The sequence below is a fragment of the Apteryx rowi genome, unplaced genomic scaffold, assembly GCF_003343035.1.
Source record: "Apteryx rowi isolate R43461 unplaced genomic scaffold, aptRow1 scaffold_84, whole genome shotgun sequence".
In the NCBI taxonomy this organism is placed as follows: Eukaryota; Metazoa; Chordata; class Aves; order Apterygiformes; family Apterygidae; genus Apteryx; species Apteryx rowi.
In genome coordinates this window covers 1,367,514-1,387,765 of record NW_020451138.1, presented here as the reverse complement: position 1 = coordinate 1,387,765, position 20,252 = coordinate 1,367,514, and the positions used below count along the sequence as shown (strand labels likewise).

Genomic DNA, 20,252 nt, shown 5'->3' with positions numbered 1-20,252 from the left:
TATATGTGTCCCTGAATGTACACAGGAGCTAAATGGATGGATTCCCATTGTGATCCTGGATTCAGAGCAAAGAAAAAACAATATTGTCACCTCCAACTCTAATAACGATGATACTTTATGTAGCAGCCCAGCATATAAATCCTGAAGCCTCATGGCAAGTCATTATTTCACCTACTATTTTCTTTTTTTGTCTAAAGCATCTCATCCCTGTCTGTCAACATCCTCAAATGGTCGACTACATCGCTATACTGGAAACTAACTGCCAGAAAGATGCAGAGCTCAGATGAGGAGAACAGACTATTGCCTTCATTTCTACAGCAGCATTTCAGGTACTTGATATGTGCATGTATGTATATATACACACACACACACATATATATGCACGTATATGTATGTATGTATGTATGCATGTATACACACACACAAACGTATCTTCATTTGTCTCTTCTGCAAACTAAACAGCCTAATACTCGCAGTTTCTCTTCATGAGTCACCACTTTCTGGACCAGGGCATTTTCCTTGTTCTCCTCTGGACTCTCCAATTACGACAGCTTTACAATGTTGACTACTCCTAATGGCTGGTTTAAGGACAGGAATGAGACTCTTCTGTATCAGACAGAAATAGACCAGTGGGAGCGAAGAGCAGAAGTAAACTTCAGTAAATAAAGTATTTAACCTCCCAAATCTGCTCCAGAAGCAGGTATAATTTTGCAGAGAAGCAGATACAAGCTTCTCCTCAAAGTCTTCAGATATGTTGACACAGATATTCATGTCCAAGTCTAAGGGAGTCTTTCCCTTTGCTTTGCGAGCTATCCTTCTCTCAGTAGACAATCTAATAATATTAAGTATAGGGTTCCACATTCATAAAGAAAAATAATCCACGTATTATTCAATGCAACAAAAAATTTCTCCAAACCATCTCTCCATCAGCATTTCTACAGACCAGTGAATTACATCTATTCCATTTCTCAATTTACCAAAGTGAGGGCTAGCAAGATTACTGAATTTTGTTAGTAACAGCTTTTAAAGCATTCCTCCCATGCAGCCTCAACTGGGACATGGCACGCCATCCGCCTTTGAATCACAAGTTACCCCTGTAACTTGTGGTACATGTAACATGTGAATTGTTTCATCAGGTGTTAACTTGAACACTCAGGTCCTGCAAAATGAGTCCATCACACTAAACACCTACTTAAACGTGGTTGTCACTCAAGCAACAGGAAATAATGACCACAACAGTCATGAGAGAACCAGTTTATCTCAGGGCCAAGATCTGTTAGATTCAACCATTAGAGAATGCATTTCAATCCACAGTAAAGGGGGGAAGCGTTTCTGGAATGTCTATTTTGAGGAATAAGAAAGACCACAAAAATGAGCATACTAGGCCAGACAAGAGGCCCAGCTAACCCTGTATCTTGCCCGTGGCAGTGTCAAACATTCAAGAAAAAAAACTTATGAGTAGGACAAGCACAGAAGCATGTTTCATCTTAAAACTTTCATATTTATTGTGTTCCTACTTCTTGTTGTATGAAAAAAATAGTGAATAATCACTCTAACCTCCTCCATTCTAGCTATACTTTATACACTATCATACCTTTTTCAGAGTGATACCTTTTCCAAAAGTATTTTTTTCTTTCAAGTTAAATAATTCCAGTTTATGCAATCTCTTCCCATTAAGAGACTGTTCTACATCTTAGACAACTGCTATCTTGTTTCCTCTCCTTCTGGGAAAGATTGTTGGAAGTGTCATAACTGCACACTTACTTTTCAAATACAGCCTCTTAAGTTTACTACAATATATTCTAGTGAAAGCAGAGTTGAAGGTTTTGCATACGATCTTCTTTAGAATGTCCTGATTTCCAGTCTGACTTCAACAGTAACTTCTTTTAAATATGTTTTGTTAGAGAAAACATCACTTTCACAGGAAAAAGTATCAGGAAAATTTTATTCCTCAGGACTTTGAGAACTATGAGGGCTTCCAATAAGTTTCATATGGCAAACACTCCATAAAGGTAAACAAGTGTAAAGCAATAAATGCCTCTCATGGCACTTAAGAACTCCCTAACTTCTTTGTATTGGAGATGTGAAGACTTAAAATGCACTACTCACCAGTTTTTCCTCCTCCACACCTTAACACAGCCTACAGGACCTCTCTTAATTCCCAGTAACTTTATTTTCGCTCACTACATTTTTACCGTGAACTTAAAAACCCRTAACTCCTTCATCCTCACACTTTGCAAGTTCAATATGCAAACTTAGTGCTTCAGCTCATTTAGATAAAAAGAAATTCAGATAAATAAAAGCATTTCTCAGATGTTATATTCATGCCAGAACTTCAACTCCCAGTTATTTCATTACTTGTAGAAATAGTCAAAAAGCATTGTCAGGATGCTAAAATTAAACTATCTTCATATTGCTCTTGAAGTCTGTGAAAAGAAGTTCTCATTTTTCCTTAAGATTCATTTTTGGGCAACGACATGGCAAAATAATTACACAGTGAAACTTCCAAATTTGAATGCATCAAAAGAGATAGTTAAGAAGAGACAGGTGAGTAATTAGAAGCAGCTGTTTTTATTTCTCCTACAACTTAAAAAACATGCAAGAGGTTAAATTTACCAAGGCTTATGGCCTAGTCCATGTGACTAATTTAGATTTTAATTAATATTTAAATACAGCTGAACTAAAATAATTTCTAACATCTGGCTGCATTTTATGGTATCTAAAAGAAAAAGAACATGATTTATGTTTAGATCATAAGTTATTTTATATACTGTATACAGTCTCAATTTAGAGTGAAGTGTCCAAACAAAAAAACCTAACATCAAGCATTCATATTTAAAAGATGCATTTCATTTACCATTAGGAAGTCTGACATTTACTGAAAGTTTCATATGAATGATGCCTTACCTTACTTGTATTAAATTTTTCATAGGCTCTTCTAAACATTAAATGCAACTTCAGTATATACATGAATTTCCCAGCTAGAACGGATGCTAAAAACTGTATGAGCTAACAAAAGGGTTGCCAACTTGTTTTTATATTTATATCCAGGGAGTTCAAAGTGCATGGCTGATCATTTAGATTCTGAAATAAGCAAGCAATATAGAAAGATATTGAAAATTATTCCTGAGAGGACAGGACAAAATCACTCATGCCCATTAGCTGGGAATGAAAAAAAGTGTTTTGACATGGTTTTGTGATGCTAAACCAGAGCAGAATCGGAATTTCAGCATAAAGACATTAACATATGACAATCATACAGATGGGGGGTTTATCCCACTGAATTTCATTTATCTAGTCCAGGAAGCAAGGGGGACAGAAGTATTTTAAGTGCCTCAATTTTACTGAAGATAAGATAAGGTAACCTGACAAGAGTTACACCAGAAAACAGTATACCTCAGTTTTGCTCTTCTCAGCAGCAGCTTGCAGCGAGGGAGAGGATGCCAAAGGCTGAGCAGCATCAGAAGAGGATATCTATATAAAAGAGGAAAGAAATGAAAGGAAAATAAGAATAGGTGGAAAGGAGGCAGAAGAGGCAGCTAAGAAACATGATTTTCATTCTTTTTCAAGAATTTGAGGTAAAAATTCACACTAAATAGAAAAAAAAACAAGAAGAAAAGACAAAGTATTTCCTGGGGGTTTTTTGTTTTTTTTTTCCCCTTCATTTTTACCAGTACTATTTCTAAAGGAAAACTGTTAGGTAACAATGAGTGATTTATAATGAAATTCACTAGAATAGAAAATAAGAAAATGAACTTGGATAAGATCATATCACAGGCCTAAGAAAAATAATTAGGTTTCATCCATTGTTCAATTTTATCCAGTGTGACTACTGAAATATTAAAGTCCTGAAGCATGAAGGCACACTGTCCCCAGGGGAGGGGGAGAGGAGAGAATGCCTTTGTTCTTGTTCACTGTAACAAAATACTTGCATTAAGAGCAAAGCAAAATAACGCTGAAAGTTATACATTAATTAAAGTTCTAATTAAGTGTTCTCTAAGAGCACACCAAATGAGGAGAAAGCTTAAGTTAATATAAAGCCGCATCCTAGCAGTGGAATGCCAGACCCACCAGAGAGATCATATTTGTTCCTCTAACGATGCCAGACCAACTAGCCAAGTATTATCTCTCTTCTAGGAATCAGTGCGTAAAACTGCTATTAGCACGACCATACTTCCAGAATTATCCAAAAGGTGTAAGTTATGCATGCAACAAATGCAGTTTGCTCAAGAAAATGAGATTTCTCTAAATGCATTTTCATACATCTTCTTATCCTATTTCCTGCACAGTTGATCACTTTAATGGAAACATTATCTTTCTTTTCCCTTTACTACAAAAATGCAACTGAATTACATTTACCAAGCACATAGTAGATCTTCAAAGCTATAAAGCTGACATTTCTACACTGCCTTTTATCATCTCTACTATCTACAAGGAAAATTTTAAAATAAACGAAGCTATTACAGAGCAGGTCATTATGTTGGATCAAAATAACCAATTTAGATGACACATCTTTACTTAATTTTAAAAAAATTAGCTTGCATTAAAAGGAAACAAAGCTACAGAAAAACCCTACCTCATGTCTAAATGCAATATATTTCTTACAGATAATCCTGCCAGTACCATAGCTTATATATTTGGAATATTCATAGAATATTTAACATTCAGTATATTGACAAACTCAGAAACTATGCTTAGCCTGAAAGATGGTGCAGAATTTCAGGAAAGATTTATAAAAGGATCAATTTTTAAACCAGATTTAACCTGTGAATATGAAATGCAGGAATTTTAAACTTACTGTTTTCAAATTCTCAAGTTAATAGAAGAGTTACTAATATATTTGCTGCAATGAAACTGAGTTTCTTATAGTGTAGCATTCAGTCACCATAGGAACACAGTGATCCTTATTCTCATTTCAGCACATTGTAACCAAAGAGGTCAGAACAATTGGTAACTACAGATACTAAACTATAAGCTCTAATAATATGTTACTAAGATTTCAAAAATGAAAATATTCCCTCAGAAACTGTGATAACTAAACAACCTAAATATACCTTCAGTTTTCTAAAGATAAGTTTTTTGTTCTTTAATTCTTTCTTATACTTCAGAATTTAGAGAACTGAAGGTCAACAGGTGAGCAGCAGGTAACAGCTACTGACCACACAAACAGATGAGCAGAATTTCATGGGGGGTGTGTGGGGGGAATCAGCACTATAGATGTATGTGTCACATCTCCATCCTTCCATAATGGTCCTTCTCAATCTACATATCACCTACATAAGTTAAGGGATCATCTAACCTAAAATAAGGTAATCTTATGAAAGTTTAATTACTGTAATTTTGCAAACCAAGTACTGGAGAAACAGTATGTAATCTATAAGCAGCCAGATAGAGTGAAAAGCAGTTGCAGTCTAGCCTGTGATACGGGACAGGATGGGCAAGGGGAGAAATGTCCAAATGTAATGTTTAAAAATACACAGCAGCACTGCATTTTCTTCAGGGTAACAACCAGCAGTTGAAAGCATACTTCACATATGCAAGTATGCAACTAAGCAAGTGTACAAAAGGCATATGAATGAAAATCTTTAAGAGAAAAAACATTACAGTGTATAAAGAATGGATTAAATTGATATAATGAGAGCAACAGCATGACTTCAGACTGATGAACAGTTTTGTCACCACCACATCATGTTAAATATGATGTCTACCATGCTGCATTAGATGAGGAAATATGAATGACGAAAAAAATCCAGTCAAGTCAATCGGAGTGGCTGGATAAGCCTGAGCAAAAAACAGGATTAAAAAACAGACTCTGGAGCAATCTGTTTATGGCCAGTGGTTAAGCAATTAAGAGTATCAAGAGTTGATACCTGATACCTTCTCAGCATACCTGAAAAGCCTGGAGAACTATTTGCTATTGGGACAAACATATTTAAGGAACAGCTGACCAGCACCCCATTAACATACCAAGCTAATACCGAACAAGCTACCTCCAGAACTGGGAGCAGGCCAGCACTGCGCTGAACATAGAAAAGCCTTGAAGAGGGTAGAGCGAACTAGCCAGGAATCAAGGCTCTGCAATTTCAACTATTTTGTGCCTAATCTATGCTCAGTTGTTGTATTATGTCACGTTCATATGTCAGAACTAGCACCAAACGGAACTAACACAGTACCTATAACAACACTACAATGTACGGGTAGATATTCTTTTGTTATCTTGGGTATTATCTCGGGTATTATTTAATTAGAATATTCCAAATTTTGAATAAAACCAAAGTCATTGTTAAGAATGTTAATACCCTCTTCAAGTGTGAGGAGAAACCAAACAACTCAATCATTGCATACTTGGTTTTCAGAGGTGTTTCAAAACAATCATTTTTAACTCATGAACTAAGCCATACAAAATGTTTTAACAAATCAGTGGGGTTACCTTATGTTTTGAGATTTCAGTAAAATCTGTTTTCATTCTCCCTTGTACTCTCTATCAAGCTCTCCTTACTTTGACAGGTTGTGTTATGTTCATATCTTCAAACTGCAGTATATTTTACAGATCTAATGTACAGCAAAAACCTCAATATATAGTCCTTCTCATCAGCATAAACCATGCCTAAACAGCTTTCAACACTATTCTGCTTATTTCATTCTCAAAGCCTAGGTCAGATCAAAGTTAGTATTGATACCTATGTCCTGTTTGCAGTGCATATATACCATTGGGTGATACTAGCTACCAAACAGATGAAACACTGATGAAGAAGTGGTTCACAACAAGTTGTATGTTGCTATTTTATAGTTCCAGTAACGCTTTATGTTTTCAAAACTACTGCTGTGTTATATAGCTCATACAGCAGTTCCAATTTGTGTAAGCTGATGAATCTGTTTTGACTACAAATGGCAACTGAGAAAGCATCTGCTCAGTGACCTATTTCTACATTTTTGTGATAATACAACAACTACACATCTATCTGTTTCTCAAGATTTAAATATGGAGGGGAAGCGAGGCAGCGTTATTGAAGTTTAATTACAGACACCTATATAGGTAAGTCCAACCTCTGAACTTCTACTTCTTCCAAACTAGAGAGTGATCTTCCCAGCAGTCCTCACCTCTTTTCCTTTCTGTACTCAACTACTTTGTTTGGGAAGTGGGTTGAAAAAATCAAAGGAAAGAAACAAGGCCAAAAGGGAACTTGTCAAAGCAGTGCTGTGTCCGATAACCACAGAAGCGAGTAACACTTGAACCTGCTCTCTCTTCACCGGGGAAAGTCTGCCCTCTAGCTGTTGTTTTAATACTCTGAACATACTCCTGAGAATGCTGCTCATGCTGTACTTCAAGCAAGCGGCGCATCATCCATTTGCAGTTTCATTCGAGTATTTCAGAAACAACAAAAGTTATGGTAGTTCAACTAAAAGACAACAAGCCTTAAATACGTTAGGATGTCATTTTTTTCAGTCTGTAACACAGGTTATATTAAAGGAACTGGATACATTTAATTTTCAGTTCATTAAACTTCTCTTATATCTGGTAGTAGTGTTAGAAAGTTTACCACAAACACTGTTTCCCCAATACAGGTGACAAATGTCATGAGAACTAGGAAGAGGAACCTGGCCCACAGCCAAGAACAGCTGTATCTATCACGGCCTCCTCAATGCAAATGCCACCCCGCAGAGACAGGGAGCTGAAAGACCCATTCGTACAAACACACAGCTGGTGGGAAAACTACAGGCTGCAGCTGGAAAACAAACCACCCTAATTTTCTTTTTTCTGGCTCTGCATCACTGACTTCAGCCATGGCTTTCCAAGTAGTGGAAAGTGTCACCAGGAAGTAAGAGGATACCAAGGCATCCAGAAAGCTACCAATACATCCCAAACAGAAGGGGGAGAAAAAAAAAAGGGGGGGGGGGGVAAAAAATTGCAGACAAAGAGTAACTGCAATTGGGCCAGGGTCTGGTGGGAAAGATATAGAGGATAAAAAGCCCAAAACAGAAAAGAAAGAAAGAAAGAAAACAACAACAACAAAAACCCTCCTGAAAATAGAGGAAATAAGTTAAGGCAGCACAATGCCTAGCCTCTACTGAGTTTTTGCATTTGTGGAGTTCCTTTTTTATATGCAGATTTAGAACTATGCAAGTCTTGCCTGCTGTAATAAGGAGTTTCACTACAAGAGCAAGGTACTTCACTCTCCTAAAAAAATAAGAATTAAAAAAACCACCACCAMCAMCAACAAGATAGCTTTATTTTTCATTCTTTTGGGATATCTGCCTTACGTCTCTAGCAAGGTTCCTATTTGCTCCAGGAAAAGCACTATTTTGTCAGTCTTTTGAGTCTTTTTTTTTTTAAGCATACAAGCTTGGATTCTCATGAAAAAGTATTTGTATAATTGTGGGTTGTGCTTTTTTAACAGAGCTCCAGGAGATAACGACCTAGAGAAGCGTAAAGAGTTTTTAAAGAGACTGCTTTGCATGCTTTACCCTCCAGTTCCAGAATTGTTATGTACATTAAAAAAAAAAAAAAAAAGATGAATACAGAAGATTTGCCTATGCTTGAAAGTGGAAAGCAGGTGCAAGTCTGAAGTGGAATGACATTTCTAAACAGCTTCGTATCAGCACCCACCTGAAGAAGAATTTAACATACAAAACTACTTCACACCAACCACCATAGTAACTGTTTATACATGAGTTACTAAATCACAGAAGTGATGCAAGTCCTTTAACTGCTGCAGATGAGCTTTTAGGGATAAATAGACTCAAATGCCACAGTATATCCCACAGTAAATTGCTCACGTTACCATATCTTAGATGCATCAAGTTTATAAAGACCCCTAATCCTTTCACTACTATGTGAAGCTTGTTTTAATGGATGCTGTAGAATACCTTGCGTCCTTCGCAGTTCACTTTTACTCCTAAAAATTGTTAAGGGGACTTGGCATAAAATTAGTTCTAGGAAGAGGACAATATTACATTGAAAGAACTTTAAATAAGTCAATTTGTCAACAACTACTGCTGCTCATAAGATGAATATTCAAATAGTAAAAGACCATTCCCACAGTTAACAGTACCCAAATCACACGTAGTATTCACAGAATGCTAATACACATATATTCCCAAGTCATACACAGTCAAATTCAGTTGTTTCTTACTCATATTGTTTCTAAATTCTTTTTAAATTTAAATATTCATTAAAAGCATTAAAAAAAGGGAAGTCCTGCATGTTTCAGAATTACATCTTATCAAAGCAAAACTGGAAGCTGGTTGGCCAGATCAAGAGACCTGAGGGTTTAAGCAATTGTTTTTTAGAAGTCTTGACAAGCTGAGGTCCCACCACAATAGGGCAGTGATCTACTTCCTGAAAAAGAAAGCGCTGATCTTTTATACTAGCATGAGTCTTAATGTTGAGAGATAATTACAATAGGCAAAGGCTTGAGAAATATCACTTCCAACTCTGTCACAGGATACACTGTTTCAATGAAATACACTTCCCATAGTGAGGATACGCTTTCCTAAATATGACAAATAGCATACCGGTGCCGATACAGTTTTAGTTATAATGTCAGAACCCTACAATTACATCTAGCATTTACAGGTCATCACAAGTATAACAGTTTTTGAAAGAGTTACGTGCATCTAGTTACTAAGAAGTTTCCATTCTTCGGGCTGACTAAAAAATAATAGCTTCTGGGAGCACAAAGCATTTCTGCCCTAAAGGCCTTTCTTGAGGATTATGCTTCCCTGAACTATACCTTAACTTTGAAAGAGACACTCCTGTTTATAGAGCTTCATTTAAAGCTGGCTGTTCGTGACTTAAAGAAATTATTACCTTGTTCCGTACTTGTTGGCCACACCTGGCATCTGACCAGATGCAATTAGAACTGCAAAGGTGCAGAGATCTTGCTGAAAGAGAGCCTCCAAAAACTATATACCAGAACAAATGACAGCTCACACTGTTAAACACACTCAGCACTGTGTTACAATAGTCATATTCAGCCAATCTGTCTGAAGACATTTCCATGTGGTGCAACAAAACTCAGTCTGCCTCACTGGGTAAACTAATTTATTCATAATTCTTTTCTTTGCATTGGTCAGAAAAAAGCTTAAAAGTGGTCAAATACTGCAACTTCAATGGCAACTGAAGGGGGGGAAAAAATCAAAAAGGGGAAAAAAAGTTGACATTCCAGTACATTGAAAATATCTGGAAGTATAATTTCAACCAGAGCATTTTTACACATTTTTCTAAAATTTGTTCCCCTTTTAATGTATGTAACACTACGAAGCAACAAGCACATATATAACTGTTCAAGAGATCCCGTTGTTAGAAAAAGGCTTCTGTTCCAACTAACACCTAAAAAGCTTAAACATTCCAAAGATGGAAAGGCACCCATAAAACCCTTCCACATTAATTTATACCTTGCATTCTCAGCCTGATCTTAAACCTATTTTCAGTGTGGGTATATACAGTGAATGCATCATTTTTGAGGGTTTTTTCCTCCCAAGCTTTGTTGGCTTTTTTCAAGGTACACTGCTTATTCTGGAGCAAATCCTGCTTTTTGCAAGTACCCCTACCTGACAAGAGAATAAACAAGCATAGTGTGATCACTCTGATCATTTCCTAGTACGCAATTCCTAATTTGACAGAGACACCCAGAAAACCTTATTTTGACTACTAGGGGCTATCATTCCTGCTACATTCCAGGACACTATTCTCAAGGCGAAAGCCTAAGTTTGTGGTTGAGAATTAGGCCTAATTTCAGAATGCTTCCCAGTCCAAGGAACTGTTCGGTGGTGTCTGTTTCCCAGGTCTCACTATAGACAAGTCACAAACTTGCACTAAGTCTGGGCAGGAGAACAAGAGAAAGGAAAGAGGCATAGTACTTGGTATGAAATAGTCACACTAGTTACTGATAACCAACTTACAACAGCTGAATACATCATACCATGTATTTAGTCTTCAGCAGTGCTACAGAATCAGCACTTAACATTTTCCCAGTAACAATGGCTCAGAAAGTTTGAGTACTATGCATTTTAATACTGAAGTTAAGTATTTTTCAAGTCATGCCTCTTTCAGATGATGTTAAATTTTTCTAATGTATATTTGATTTCTATTTAAATGTATCATCCTATTTAAAACAGGACTAGTAACTGAAAATACTTTTGTTTGTTGCCCAAAGCTTTATTCTGCATCGCTTTTCAGTGAACCATGAAGAAGTCATTAAATTTTCCATATTTGCCTATTTTTAGTCTGTATGTTTGGTCACACTACTGGTCTTTGCACCAGCTAATTTTATCATCATAGTATGTCTCTCTAAAATTTCAAACTTAGTATTACAACAGTGTGGTCAGGCAACATACAATTACACAATTAAAATTTTTTAACAAAAGAAATAAGATACAAGAATTCTGAGCATCAGGGAATCAAAAACTGAACCCTAACATACACTCCTAGGCTCCAACTGACAATACATTAACACAAAAGTTGTACTGTTAGACAAACTTGAAAAGATAGCCAACTCCTTCCCAGTAATTAAACTAACAATGAAATAGCATATTATTTTGACTAAATTCTGTTAAAATGTACAACTCTGATGCTACCTGAAGCTTTTATCACAAGCTATTTGTAACAGTGGACCAAACCCAGGAAAAACCTTTATAATTTTAAATACCACCTCATTGAAATTAAGTAACTCAGGTAAAGCAAGAAACCCTTATACTCTCTGAACAGTTCACAGGACTATTATTGATAAAAATATCATGCTATCAGCTGCTTTGATGCTACCAAAACTTTTGACAGAGGGCTACAAGACTTCAAGCAGAAATCTCCCCCTCCCCACTACACTAGCTTAGCAAGTTTGGTCATGTGTGCGCTTGCATTTTGCTATATATAATTCCCCAATAGATTGCCTCCCTCAAACCTGAAGAGAAGCAGGTGAATGTGCACGTGCATGACTGCACATGCACAGGTGTTAAATTATCTCATAATAGGACATATTTGGTTCTTGTCTCTTTAGACAGTTCATGCACCTCATGTCAGTCATTGACTGGAAAGCCCAGGTAGAAGAAATAAAAGGCTGTTACCTAGTCAGCAGTAACATGCTGTTGATTCAGGATTTCTGGGCTCTACTCTTGGTCCCATGAGAGGTAAGCAGTTTATATTAGTTTGCAAAAGGATAAGCAAAATCTGACCAGTCTTTCAAATATATTAAAGCAGCAGTGGATTCTATCGTATTATACACCTAGGTTATCTGTTTAGAATGATCTTGTGATGCTTTAAAACTTATTTAAAGAGGCATAATTTTCAACCGTTCTTCCAATTCTCTACTTCAGAATCAAAGTAAACAAGGGTAACTAACATCATAATTCAAACTATGATTTGTATTTCACCTCTTAAGTGAGGTAACTTCCCCTCTACTTCAGGTATACCTAATGAACTGCACTTCGAGTTTCCAGCTTGGTTTTATCCTAAAATGAAAGTATAGTTTCAAAGATCCATTTTCACCGCTGGCAAAGGCAGCATAAATTCCAGCTCTTTCCTCCCAACCTGGCATTCATCTTCCTGTCAAAGCTCACTGCCTACTCAGATGCAGTGACGCAGTTACATGTTAGGCTGTATTTCAATACTGTAGGAATAGAAGAATGAGGGTTTAAACATACGCGTACATATACAAGAATTACACAAACTCGATCATAGGCCCCCAAAATAGCTGCATCAAAAAAACTAAAGTGGTCATGAACTTCAGTAAAGGCTAGTATTCCTGAAACTGCTTTGCCAAAAAAAGCATTCTGTTTACCATGGTGAACAAATAGCTCCTTGATTATAAAACTGCCTTTTTTCCTATTACAGTACAGCTTAGTATAAGTACCATTCTAGAAGTCAGCAGAGCAACAAGACTCTCACAAGAGGGTCTCAAAATACCTTAGGTTTTCTCGAGATTTTATGAAGAATGAGGAAGAAAATGTCACAAGAAACAGCCATCCTATTTTATTCTTGTACCACAGAAAAAGATATTCAGAAAGAACTTACAAGTATGTTGTTAAAAAAAATAAATAAATAAAAATCAGCACTGAAAGAGCAAAACACCACAATACAAAAGGCTGGAAGCAAGCTATTTGTTGGATGCCATATACAATGTATACTAACCTTACAGAATCTGGAAATAGATTTTGAAAGATATCAAAAGAAAGCTTTTAGCTCTGTGTCAAAAAGTTTTCTACCGTTAAAGTTAATTTTAATATATCTGAATATAGTACCTTTTCTGATACAAAACTATACCAAAATGTTCTCTACATTTCTTATAGCTTGCAAGGAAGAAAAGAATTATCAGTGAAATTGTTTACTTACATTGAAGGCATTAACTGCATTTTTATCATAATACTTCTTCTTTTCATATTTATCCCTGATGAAAAATTCCACAGCTCTGGAAATAACTAGTTTAAGGAAAACATGCATTTAGTTAAACAGCAACATTAATCTGAATAGCTTGTCAGCTTTTAGTTTAAAGAATTGCATCAGATGCTTGTTCCAATTCATTTTGCAGTTTTAAAGCAACAGAACATAAAACTCTCTTTATACAAAACAACTGCTATTGCGTTGTCCAAAAAGAACTTCCCTTTACTACAGAAAAAAAGCAATCACAGTTTAATCTTTTAATGAACCAGTATGAGAAAGATGTACTAAAAGAATTTCAATGCTCCACAACTAGGATATTTTAATTTAATATTTATAAGCTGCAGGGCTGTAGTGCTGTAGATACTTGCAAAGGTACTCACATACTTACAGTAAGTAATTAAAGCACAGTCTGCCATCATATCTTGTAAAGATTACTTTCTTTTCAGAAAAAAAGGTGATATTTATGTAGCTGTTTTCTGATTTGCACAGTTTATACCATGCATCAAAAGCTGATCATAAACTGTTCTCTGAGATCAACATAAAACTTGCACGGATGACTTTATTGTAATAAACATCTCCGTGGAAGGGAAAGAAAACTAAGCAATACTGATGAAAAGATACAGAAGGAAAAGTAGAAATAGTAGCAAGCATAGTGACATAAAAGACCAAATCTGATGAGTCACTAGCTCAATCACAAAAAGGACGCTAGCTGTGTTTTCTTCAACTATTATCTCAGCTTACTTGTAAGCACCTAAAGCAGCTCTTCCAAAGAAGTTTGAATACCTTAACCATATATAAAGCTGATTCTCTAGTATCTGTAGAACATATTTTAACTAATTTGTTCTGCAATATGATTATCCATCCAAAACGCAAAATTGCAACTGTGGAAGCTCAGATGCTTTGTATCTCGAACTCCCATATCAATTTTGCTCAATCAAGGGAAAGATTCCTTATTTCCACATACTAGCTCTTAAGATTAACACTGAGCTCAGAGCACTCTCAGCTCTTTCATTTTGCACATCAAATTGTATCCTCAGCGATCATATTTGGTTTAATTTGGTTTATGCAACTGTCACATGAGACATGACCTAACCTACTTACCCAACTCATCCATTCTCAGCTTAAAAAAAAATCAGAAGGAATGAATGCTTTGATTAGGAGCAATTCCTAGGTAGCTGAAGTACCAATAGCAAGACTCAAGAACCTTCAAGCAAGAACCAGGTATACAATGTGCTTACTAGCAGGGTTTATGTAGGGCTGAAGCCTCTGCTGCAAAAAACAGGGCTATAGTCGAATTTGGAAAACATTCTTGCAACCTTGTATTCCAAAAACAGAGATTGAAAAAAAAGAGGAAAACTAATAGAGTGAGAATCCCACACTTAGACAACTGCCAACAAGAGCAGCTGTTTTCCCTCCCAATCTTCAGAGAGTTTGTGAGCTTTTTTGATAGTATTTCCTCATACTGGCATTCTTTTAACTCACCACCTAACTCAAGACAGCGTTCAACACTAAGTAATCAGTAGGTGTAAGAATTTATCCCTATATAGTTAACATACATATATTTTACTAAAGTGAGTGAGATGAGTTTAAGCATTTTAACTTGTAGCTTCCCAACGTGGGTCACTCCACACTCCTTTTGTAGTCAGTGAAAAAAGAGAAATATCTTCATGCTGCAATTTGTCATGCCCCTTTCTTTCTAATAATAGTGTAGGGTCCTGACCTGTATTTTACACCTCTTGCAGAAATAATTTGTTCTCAATGTCCAGAGCAGGCAGCTTTATCCAGCATACTTGATACACAGAACCAGTGAAACAGTACACTATGCATACATATGATTTTGGGTTGTAACTGGTTATCTGTATTCAATTACAACTAATGTCTGATGTTTCACAATATATAAAAATAATTACAAGTAGATTGAAAACATTCAAAACTAGATACAGCAGTTGACATGTTGACTGATATGCATCAGTCCCTGGATGTTGCTTACATTAGCAGATAAAAGTTTATTGTTACCTGAAGGGAGGAAATTACTTGATTTAGAGTTGATTGTCGTGAGACAATATTTTGGAACAATTTACCCTATCTTCAAAGGAGAAATCTTAGCTATTTGCCAAAATTAACATTTTCAAATGGAACACTTATTTTGTCAAATGTTTTAAATTTTAGTTGTTCAGATTTTGGTGTTACGTATTTTAGCTGTTGTCCTGCAGAAATCTTACTCTATTTTGAGCAGTTTCCCAGAATGCTTAGAATGGTTGACTTCACACTTGATGTTTCAGACAAATTAGAAAGTTTTAATTGAAAAATTATTAATACAGAATCATAAGTATTTAAATTTGATAAGGTTTGGTTTTCAGGAAGCTGTTACACAGGGGTAGGAAGTTATGTGTTTTGAAACACATCCACTGTATTCAAGTTAACATTTTTCGACATGTAGGAATTTTTGGACCATCTCTAAGTTTCTACAGATAAATAATCTATGGTGCTCTTGTTACTAAAGGAATTTAAAGCAAACTCAACAGATGTCAAAACTGTTTTTAGAGGCAAGTAAAATGAAGGCATAAGAAAACCATAAAGTGATTTAATCTACTCTTGGAACAAAACAACTTTCAAATAGAAAGCTAATGTTGACACACAGAACCATCACGATAATCCTCAAAGTTAGCTTCCAAGCCAGAACACCTTGCCAGGTGCAACAGAGAATGAGAAATGCTAGAAAGGTCAGTCTTGTGATTAAGAAGCAGAAGGGAGACAGGGGACCTTTAGGAGGAGATTGCTGGCAGATCCCACACAGGATCCTGTGTCTCTATTCTACTACCCAGGAGTATAAATACCTGTATCATAATGCTATTGGAAGTTAAACATTAATATAGCACAGTATACGCAACAATGATCATTACATAGCAAGGTGTTTTCATAGCTCATCCAAAAGGATATGCAGAGTATTGAAAATATTCACAATCAGAATAGCTTAGAGACACAATGATGATTTTGTACTGATACAAACAAAGGTCAAGCGATTAGGAAAAGGCAAAAGAGCCTGTATCACAGCAGCTTGTCACCTATACCGGGCAGCTAAGTAGCTGCCAAAGTTGAGGGAGAATTGAGAATTAAAGTAGAAAATGCTAGCATCCTGTCATCCGGCGCTACATTTAATAAGGGAACTCATGCAATTAAATATATTGAATGTACCAAGTTAGCATTTAGAAACAGAAAACTGTTCAAGAGACTATATAATTATCTCAAGGTATACAGTGTCAACAAAAGAATTATTTTGAAAGTCTAAAATAAGCCTGAAGTGGCAGAAGCGTTGATTATCTCTGTTGTTTATGAGATCTACTGTGCAACAGAGCTAATGAGACTTTTGGTCTTATCTGACAACAAAAGCTTAAAGTAAAGCCTTATTGCTTCTCCTGCAATAGTAACAGTAAATTCAAGTTAACTGCAGTAAGTACAAAATATGCAACTTCAAGATCAACTTTCAAATAAGTTTTAGTCTTATGACTGCAATAAAGTTCTATAATATTATAGCCTAAATATTACAGTACTATCTGGTTCCAGTTATTGTTCTTATGCCTAGCTATCTTTAATTCAAAGCTACCAGAATAGCAAGAAACATAACTGTTTTGTTCAAGCGCCTTTTATAACAAATAGCCTGACCCTTCAAAAGATCTTCTACATGTAACATATCAAGCATAGTATCTAATAAACAGGTGAACCATGACCACTTCTGGATATAGGAGAAAATCCAGATCCAGTTATGACTAAGCCAGTTTATCAGCCTCCATAGGCTGTATCACCATTAGGCTGAGAGAACTAGGAAAAGAGTCAGCTCACTTAACTGTAGGATCTCATAGTTCTCATAGAACTTTAGGATCTCATAGTTAAGAGGTCCAGCGGAGTTACATGAACCAAATCTTACCTGTGGAGTACAATCACTAAATCAGGAGCTAATACAAATCTAAATTAATGTCATTATCTTTGATCCTAAGGATTCAGTACATATGAAAGAGGTAATTCCTGAGGAAAGCTCTTTATCAGTGGTAGACAGTTTTTCCTCCAGTCCTCCCCTTCCAGGTACATAGTAATAACCGCACTCCAACACAAATGATAGCTATCAAAGAGCTTTGCTTTATTTAGATATTTCTATACTAATCATCTGTGCTCACACAGTTCATAGAGTGCATACACTTCAACCCCAGAAACTACAGAATACTTCAAATCAAGAGGCGGAAATCCCTACCTCACTTGAGTAAGGTCCAAATGCCAATTTTACTTTACCATTCAGCTCATTATTTCCTGTTCAAATGCTTCTAACTTCAGCTGGCAGTTATTCAAGACAAAGACAGAATATTCAAGAGTTCTCTGGTATCACTCTAAATTCCTACATATATGGAATTTATGAAGTTACCTCTTTTGATAGTAAAAATAAATGGGGCTTGCAAAATCTCATTACAAAGTATATTTGTTACAACTGAAGTAATTTACAACTTTTCTGAACCATTTCCAACTTCTACTGTTATTTCCCAGGACTTATATAACTGTATCAATGAAATGATTAACAATAYGATTTGCCAAATCTAGCAGTTTCTTGAAACAGTCATATCATTTAAATTGCATTAAAGTCATTTAAACATGAAAACTACAACAAAAAGGATACTGATCTGTTTGAGGTCTTCGAAAGTTCTCCGGTAGATTAGCTTCATAGAGTAATCTTGCCTTGGTATTTCCCATTTCCTGCATGCACTAAGGAAGGAAAGGCAGCAGAAAACAATTAGTTCATGACCATCAATACTTCAAATCCTAGAACAGTCAGAATGCTAGAAGTGTGCTTAAGTGACACTGCAGGTTTTAAAGAATTTGGATGCCCCAGAATTATAGCATTTAAGAGCTTCCACTCCTCAAACTAATTCTATACATTAGCATATAAGCTATAATTGATGATTTCTCCCCGAAGTTTCATATTAATATACCATACCTCATGTTCTATGAGTTCAAGTAGAGTACCTAGATTATTAAAAAAGTATAAATAACATGATGTTAGGTATTTGTGAGTAGACTGAGGCTGCCCACAATCTGCTCAATCTCATGAAGTGAAACAAAACAAAACAAACTCTTGTACTATCTACAAAGGACACGCTCTCCTTATAGTGAGTCAGAGGGGCCAGCGAGTACATTCAATATCATTTCACTTCCACAGTACAGAATYACGCTTGAGTGATTCAAGGGAAAGGAGGGTAAGATAAAAGGAATATCAGTTACTCTTAAATACACCTCCCCAAAACCACAAGAATCTTTCTTTGAAAATACCCCTGTACATACAGGAAAACTACATGAAGTTACCCTCCTGGACAGTTAAATTGCCCTCAATCATTTGACAGCCACATTAGATCTGTGTGCTTCGGGAATGTTTGATGAAGCTGTTAACAGCACATTCAGCTCACAAGGGAAGCACTGCATAGGGCGTTCTGCAATGGTGCTAAGCTTTGCTAGAATGTGGTGATCAATCTTGGGAGTGACACAGCAAATCTTCAGGTTCAAACTGGCTTGTTAGGTAAGATCTTGTGTGGAGATGGCACAACTCTAAGATCACCTAGCAAGGAGGGCTGTGCAAATTCCAAGAGGACTAGGATCTGCAGAGATTTAAAATAAAGAAAAGCCTTTTGAATATCAGGGGTTATGGAGAACACATTAAATCCCAGAAGCACAAGATGTCAGAAGTAATGGAAAAACTGGTCTCCCAGACCCAGGTTTCACTCTAGATTAACACTCTTTGACCGGATACACAAAAGGCCAACCACACAGGCCCAAACAACCCCTACGCTTGTGGTCAATAATCAGTCACAAGGAACTTCACACCACAGAGAAGAGGCAGAAGTAACAATTCAGGAGCTCAGATGGAGAATTACAAGCATCCTAAGCACTAGATTCAAATTTACTGGCAAACTGAACAAACAGGGTAATACATCAAAACCATTCTCTTCAAGAACCTTTAGAAGAAGAAATCAATTCACCATCCTGCAACTGGACAAGCCTCCTAGTATGGTCAAATCAATCAAAATTGCAACTGAAAGATGCAGGGATTTCCTAAACGGATGGATTTGAAGCACTAGGGGGAGAGAGGGAATGGCAAGCACATTTGATTATGCCTTGCAATAGCAGGCAGGCATCTTCTCAAAAGACCTGTCTAGAGGAGAGRAGAGGACAGCACATCCACTGCAAAATGAAGCATCTCAAAGGCTCAGCAAAGCTCTGTCCTGAGACTGCATCTTCCCCAAGCCTATTGACCCTTCGGATTCCACACTGACAAAATAAGTGCTAGAGACAGTTACCAAGGTTAGACTGGAGCACTTACAAGTAACCAGCAACATTCTTTGAAGAGAATCTKAAAAAGCAGAAGAACAGCAGGGAAAGAGGCACACAGTGTACACAGATTCCAGGCTCAGCTTGTTCTCATATTGCAGCTTTTCCTGTCAAACATTTCAATCCATTTCAAGCAGTCCCCATGACTCAAAAGTCCACCAAGGCACACAGTTTGCTTCCCACTTGCATTCTAGTCTCTCACATTTGCTCACGTAATGCATCTCAGCATTGACTAAAATCCAGAGCTTCAACAATTTCAAAGAGAGCGGAAAAGATCAAGTTCCTACCTGCTTCTTTGTACTGGTGAAGAATTCTGCCACTTGCAATTCTCAAAATATGAGAAGGAAAAACCCTGCACATGTTCCTGACCACCTGAAGCTCAAGCATACTGATGCCAAAGAACTGTTCCACTCCTGAAGCAGCAATCTAAACAGCATCCCTAAGTTATGAAGAATAACTGCCTGCCATGAACATCTTCATTCCTCCCTGACAAAGATGATGTACTCTTGTC

The 20,252-nt window shown here is 36.5% G+C and overlaps 1 protein-coding gene across 2 annotated transcripts in view; it reads right to left on the bottom strand.

Annotated features, from left to right (window-relative positions):
• SMAP1 (small ArfGAP 1) overlaps window positions 1–20,252 on the bottom strand; it is a 100,711-nt gene that overhangs the window by 52,802 nt on the left and 27,657 nt on the right. Inside the window, exons 3-5 of one of the 2 annotated variants that reach the window (XM_026089996.1) lie at window positions 18,039–18,124; window positions 13,328–13,403; window positions 3,397–3,474 (exon numbers count right to left, since the gene is read on the bottom strand). In XM_026089996.1, the coding sequence (XP_025945781.1) occupies window positions 3,397–3,474; window positions 13,328–13,403; window positions 18,039–18,124 (240 nt within the window). The remainder of the gene's footprint in view (window positions 1–3,396; window positions 3,475–13,327; window positions 13,404–18,038; window positions 18,125–20,252) is intronic. The other variant, XM_026089997.1, reaches the window with a different exon arrangement.